The sequence below is a fragment of the Pteropus medius genome, unplaced genomic scaffold (genome assembly GCF_902729225.1).
Source record: "Pteropus medius unplaced genomic scaffold, Ma_sr-lr_union100, whole genome shotgun sequence".
In the NCBI taxonomy this organism is placed as follows: Eukaryota; Metazoa; Chordata; class Mammalia; order Chiroptera; family Pteropodidae; genus Pteropus; species Pteropus medius.
Genome location: NW_024350396.1, coordinates 1,365,592 through 1,372,319, shown reverse-complemented (window position 1 = coordinate 1,372,319; position 6,728 = coordinate 1,365,592). Strand labels below are relative to the sequence as shown.

Genomic DNA, 6,728 nt, shown 5'->3' with positions numbered 1-6,728 from the left:
AAAAAAAAAAAATACTTCCAGCGGTCTTCTTTGCTTCCTATTACTGGATGTGAGTATTTTTAAATCACACACTTGTGCATTAGTACTTGTATCCTGTCTACTGGCCGGCCCTGTTTACCACGTTCCTGAGGGCATTGTGTTCTTGGTAGCGTCTCTCCTTTGTCATCACTATTTCTGGAGTTTAATTTCAGTCTTAACGTGTCCTGCGAGCTGTAAACAGGCTGAGATATTGATGCATCTGCCCTTTTTAATGTTGACAGATTCCTTAATTATCCAAGACGGTTGTGTTTGTGAAGAACACCATTCTCCTCACTTTGATGCGTTCATAAAGCGCTCTTCTAAATACCCGTATTTTACTTACATAACCAGCAAAGCAGGAGCTTATTTATTAAGCAAATTAGATTTTTGTGGACATTTAAATATCGATTGCCCGCCTAATGAAAATTTTCTAATCATTTAATTCCAATCACAGTGTGCTATATCTGATTTTCTTAAATGCATCAAGCACTACATGAGACAGACACAGTAAGCACACATAGTATTAAACTCCCTGAAAATTAGATTGATTTACTTAGCTTAATCAAGTCAAAGCAAGAATGACTTAAACTTAATGCTGTTTCTTTATTATTCGTATTCTCATTCTCTCTTCTTCATCTTCAATGTCATCAGTTTTACCAATTATACACTCGTGTCTGACGTTTCAATACTCTCGTACACCCCGAAGATAAAGAAAGAACATTCCAGATTTTCCGTGCTAGAAGGACCTGGTTCATCGACCAGTTTTTTCCTGGTCTAGAGCATGAGCGGTTTTTTTGCATCTTCCAGGGTGACTGTACCTGGGCGATGACTCAGCGGGAGAGGCCCCACCGTGTAGCTAAGCTTCAGCCTTGACGCAAGGAGACGTCTGATTCTCTCCCTCCGATGGTTGGTCGGTTTTATTTTTTGATAACGTAACTTTGATCCCAAACTGTCATCATAGGCCTTATTTTCGCGTGACTTCTGCCTTTGTTGTACAAACTGAGCGTGATGCTTGTCTGCCGTTGCTCATTCCGAACGTGGCCCGGCCACATCCGGTTGCATCTGCAAGTCCAGGTCAGTGCCGCTCGTGGAAATGACTACGTTGGTTGCTCGTCCACCACTTAGTTCTGAGTGTCGGCTCCCAGTAGCATTATTATTATGATGATGCGACTGTCACTGTCGGTGAGTGCTCCCCTCGACTATCCCGTGCTTGTGCTCATCCTTCGTGCATACGTATCCAGCACTGTCCAAGACGAAGAACTTTTATCACTTTTGTGTCTGTGAGTTTGTCCAAATTTGCGGATGGCACTAAAAAATAACGAAGCCGCTTTTGATAGCCGTCTGTCTGCCTTGCTGGGGAAGTCACCTCTGAACACCCTCACTTAGCGGCAGACCGGTCCCTCGGAAAGTAAAACCGGTGTTTCACATGCCACAAATCCAGTTAGACGGATGGGATGTTTAAAAGAGCGGAAAACACTTCTACCCTCCTTATTTTAGTTCCCATGATCTCGTTCTTCCTGAATAATCTGAGGTGATCAGAAGGTGGTTATTTATGGGAGAACAGGCGTGCAAAAGCGGAAGACACGTATTCACGACGTAGAACAATCGATGGGGAACGAGACGAAGAGGAAGCACTGGACGACCACACACGCCCGCGGGCGTTGATATCGCCCTTCGTTCTACACGGGCTCACGTTCGCGACTGTAACAGCGTCTATGCAAGTGACAGAGCTTCATTATCTTGACAGATACTCGTGTCGAAAGCTCTCTCCACGTTCTGCGGATTTTTCTTACCCTGTCACCTTTCATGATACCAGATCATCTGTAACAGTATTCATAGAGGTACTATAATCCTGACATTTTGTAGGGGAAAAGTTATGCATTTTTACAATTGCCTTCCACACGCAAAGCGTTTCCAGACTGTTATCATCTGGGCTGAAGTATTTACCCCTGAGGGTTGTTTTGAAGATGGAGAAGTTTCTGAGCCTGACGACATGTGACATGTTAGTTTCTACTTCTTCCACACAAGACAGAAGACTTACTAAAGCATATATAGAGAGACAGATAGGAGAAAGAAAGATAGATACAGAAAAACAGAAAGACTATAATGGTGTCAAGACACAAATTTTCAGTGGGCAACAGCCCGTGAGCTGCCTTCTACTCCACTCTGTGGATTCTGAGTGTTTCTAGAAACTTTACATCTGGCCGCAAAGCTTACTTTGAAAATTGTGTATTTTAATTTAAAATGGGATATGCACATTGGGAAAAAAATTGTCTTCAAATCACCGCTCATATCCATGTATTAGGAATATTCGCTGTTATTTGTTTGGAACATATTCGTTACTCTGTGTGTATATATCAAGACGCAGAAGTACAGTTTCTTTGAGAGTAAAGATCGATTTGGTTCATAGTTTCTATGGCGTGTCTCTTCTTTGCATCTTTGTCTATTTCCCCATCCACTGGCACAACAGACACGGTTCTCCAGAGTTAATTGGTTATTTTGAAGTTGCCTGCGTTTGAGTGCACTAAAACTCACACGCTCACTTCCTTTCTGCGGCCACTTAGGTTGTCTTTGACCTTCGTGCATCCGTCCTCGTACACTGCAGATATGCCCGTAGCAGGGACCCACACAGGGAGAGTCGGCGGCTCGGAGGGAGCACACGGGTAAAATTCTGAAAGGTTCTAGGCCAATCGCCATTCGAAGAAAGTTCAGCAGTGTCGGAGAACGTGTTTCTGCCCGCCTTCACCAACAGCGCCTTGGAGCCGTGTCTTCAATTTTTGCTGATGAGGTAGGCAAAAACAAGCAAATGGGAACTGTATGTCGTTTGAACTTAAAAGACATATTAGACTTCATATTAGCTGGGTTGGTTTTGTGAGGGAAGGACCAGTTTTGCCCGTGTTCACAAGCGCATGCTCTGAGCTGTAGTCGCCGTGAGAACCCCTCGTGAACGTGTTTCTCTGCTTCTCTGTAGCCATAGAGATGGAGCCTGTGCTCGTGGAGGTGGAGGGTCTGTGTTGTCTTATTTTCGAGTTTCCAGCGAGAAGACAGCCTCCGTGGTGGAAAGGACTTGGCGTTGGGAGAGGCCTGGCACACTATCTTTTCATTCTCCCTGGCATCTGTCCGAGAGGGAAGGCTCTTTGAAGGCGATCTCAGGTCGACGGCGTTATTTGTCACGGCCGCGGGTCCAGACGCTCATTCTTCCCTCGGAAGCTTCCTCTGCCTTCGGACAGGCTTCCTAACGTTACGGCGCGGAGCGGGGTGGCTCCTCCTCCTGCTTCCTTCTGTGCATGAAGAAGACCGTGGTTATTCATGAGCCCGGCTCGGCAGCTGTGCCGGGAACTTGCTCCGTTGGCCCCAATTTTCTCAGAGATGAATCTAAAATTGAAGTGCGGGACGGCATTGGCAGGTGACAAGATTCTTCGTCTGAGCCTAAGGACTTACGAGAGCGGCAGACACATGCCGACCAACAGCTCTGGTTCTCAAAGTGTCTGAGCCACGTACTTGCTATGGCTGTACGTGTTTCATCTGCTTTCTGAAATCCTGCTGTATCGAATGTCTTTGCTCGTTTGCAAAGGGTGTCCAGCTGGGGGGAAGTTTCTGTGTTGCCCCACAGATCGTGTGTATGTAGAAACTATGAGCACAATGTGATATTGGAATTGGTACTTCTCATTTGAGACATATTTCAAAAATGGGGATCATAAAGCAGAAAACTTTTTCTATCACGAAAAGAGAGAACTTGGCGAATTTTCCCAAATTTTTAATAAAATCAGAAGACAAATATTTGATAAGTGTTAAATGTCCATGTAAACAGCTGTTTCTCATGGAACGAGCTAATCACAGCAAATTTGCTTTGCATTCTACAGAACCAAAACCTATCACTCAGAATGAGGGCAATGTCTGTATATCACAGTTGCACCCACGAATAAGCGATTAATATGTGTTTAAAAACTAATCAGCATTACAAATAATCAGCCTAGTAATTGAATATTGGTTTCGGGTTCTAAAATGAACTACTCACGGAGAAAATTATGAACAGAATTGAAAAGCAATGCCATATGCAAGGTGATCATAAGTCCGGTGTCTGCTCATTTAAACCTCATTCTAAATGTGCAGGAGCAGAAGAGGAAGAAATGCAAATCAGAGAGGTTCCTAGAATGTTCCTCTAATCATTCATTCATTCACGTGCATTGATTCAATGCCGGCACAACATCCGCAAGCACAGAAAATAAACCAGCGGCACACTTTTTCTGGATGAAGAATTCAAGACCTTACGTGAACACAGTTAGAGGGACCAGAGTGACAAGTAAATTATTGCCATCTCAGATAACTGCAATGTTTCATTAAAAGAAAACAGCACTCTGCCTTCCGACTGCATTAACGAAACGAACTTACAAATGAGGGGAATTCTACGATGCTCCGTTTCATGATCTTCCTTCCCAACGGCTTTATGTTAATGGTTGGAAGTGGCATCTTTTGTGGAGACTGATCCTCATTCCGAGGGACACAATCCGTCCTGCTTTTCCTTCGGCCACATGTTCCTTGTCTCTCAGAGTTTATGGCTTGCAGTCATGAAGCGTTGTCTGCTCGTTCCCATTCTGTCCTAGAAGAATAGGATTGTGCGGATGCTTAAAACGGGCAGCCACGTGCGAACTTAATTCCCTCGGCCTGCAGCCTCGGCGTGCACCGTGGCCGTAGCTGTGCCCATGCCAGGCTTGTGCCGAAATACACATTCTCAGCTGCTGTTCCTCATTTCTGAGGTACCCTCCCTCTTAACGGACATAGGAAAGCAATTATGAGACGTGGATTTACCTTCCCTCGCATCTGACGCCTCGCTCAAGGTCTCTTGAAAAAGACCACTCCTGTTCAGGCCTCTTTAACTCCCCACACCCCTCCTCCCGACGCCTCCCCTCCCTCGTTTGGTCGTGTCGTTATTTGGTGAGTGCCTAACAAGCCCTGGTAACAGCAGCGCGCGCCACCCTAGAATTCACCCTGTCGCCACAGGGCGTGCGCAATCCACGGACACGGGAACGTCTGAAATGCAGGGCCGACATGGTCCGCGGCATGGTGGAAGGTGTCGGGAGGAGGACAGACCCAAAGGGGTGACAGCGAGTACAGGGATGGGAGCCGAGAGGATGGGCTCTCAGAGTCTCCCAGAACCTTCCCCGAGCCAGGGGCTCACGTGCACGGCGTGCGCTAAGGAAGCGTCCTCGGGAGAAACCATTAAGTATGAAGGGACACAGGGACTGGAAGGGGCCAGGTGACTCCGCTAGCTCCTGGTGGGGACTGTGGGCACAGCATGCGGTGGCCACAGCACAGCTTTGAAGTCGGGGTTCAGGGATCCAGGGAGATCAGCGTCAGCTACAGCACTGACAGGCAGCAGGGCCACCGCGTAGGCTCCTGTGACCCCAGCGTGGGGGGAGGAGAGAGAGGCAGCTGCACCCTCAGAGGGGCCACGCAGAAGCCAATGACAGCACAGATTCCCGTGGCCCCAGAGACAGCGGCTTCGGGACCTGGCTGAGAAAGGGGCAGGATTTAACGTGGAAGCAAGAAGGGCGCCGTCCGTGGGGCTGCTTAGCAGGGAACCGTGGTGGCAGCAAGTCCTGTCTTGGGATGTGTGGGGAAGACGCGCTGTCCATCCACCACACCCGAGCACGTTTGTGGCCAAAGGCAACTGCCAAGGGGTGACACTGGCCGAGAACACCACACGCCACGCACAGCGCCTGCCGGCGGGAAGCAGGCCTGTCGGATGGCCCTCCAGAAGAGCCGTCCCTCCGCGCCATGCCTGGGCCAGGGACCAGAGGGCTTCCAGACACGGGCGGGCGACACAATGCGCCGTGCGGAGCTCTGTCCGAAAACCCCCAGGAGGCCTTTGGCCGCGGGACATGCTGGGATCCGCAGAGGAATGCCCAGACGTGACAGTGCACGCAGTCTGCGTTTGCCACTGCGTCATCTCTGCTTGTAAGTGCGAAATCCCTGAACGATCTCGGATTTCCCTGCCACGCTTCATCATAATCCTTCCTCCTCCTCTTCCTCCCGCCCTCTCTCCCTTCCTCCCCTTTTCTCCTTCCTCCCGGTTCCATGAGACAAGTTGTCCTCGAATCCCCACCGGCCACCGAGGCCCTGCTGTGCCCGGCCCCAGGTGAGGTGGCAGTGGGGGAGGGGACATAGTCCAGCCTGTAGGGCTGGACCGTGCTTACCGGCCGCTGCTGGCCGGGCGCCTGTGTCTGTGGCTGTGCTGCAGGCTCACTGGAGGACTGTTCAGAGGAAATCAGCATGCCCCCCCAGAGTGAGCACCTCAGAGTCTGGGAACATGTCCTCATCACCCCTCACGGCCCCCTGGTTCGGCCTCACGCTTGGCCCGTGTCTGCCCGCGGGTTTAAGTCCCAGCACGAGAGGAGCCTGCGTGCGTCCCTAAGCCCTGGGCTCCGGGGAGGGGGCATTTCCCTTCATCTCTCTGGAACCCCGATACCCTCTGCCACTTTTCACAAGTTGCCTGCTGTTGCCAAGTCTGCCAGCCTGTATCCCCCACTTCCTCAGCTCACACACTAGATTTCCATTCGCGATGGGCCTTTGCGGCTGACCACGGAGCATTTCTCATCAACACGGTGTCCTCACATTGTATAGGGATTTTTCCCGGATTATAAATTACAAAACAGTCACAATATCTCATATGTTTCTTCTTCCTCTGCCACGTCGCCTGCAGTGGCTAT

The 6,728-nt window shown here is 49.3% G+C and overlaps 1 protein-coding gene across 1 annotated transcript in view; it reads left to right on the top strand.

Moving 5' to 3' along the window:
* Positions 1–2,432, top strand: part of PNPLA4 (patatin like domain 4, phospholipase and triacylglycerol lipase) — a 33,455-nt gene extending 31,023 nt beyond the window's left edge. Inside the window, exon 7 of the mRNA XM_039839654.1 lies at positions 826–2,432. Within this exon, the coding sequence (XP_039695588.1) occupies positions 826–891 (66 nt within the window). The 3' untranslated portion in view covers positions 892–2,432. The remainder of the gene's footprint in view (positions 1–825) is intronic.
* The last annotated feature ends 4,296 nt before the right edge of the window (positions 2,433–6,728 follow it).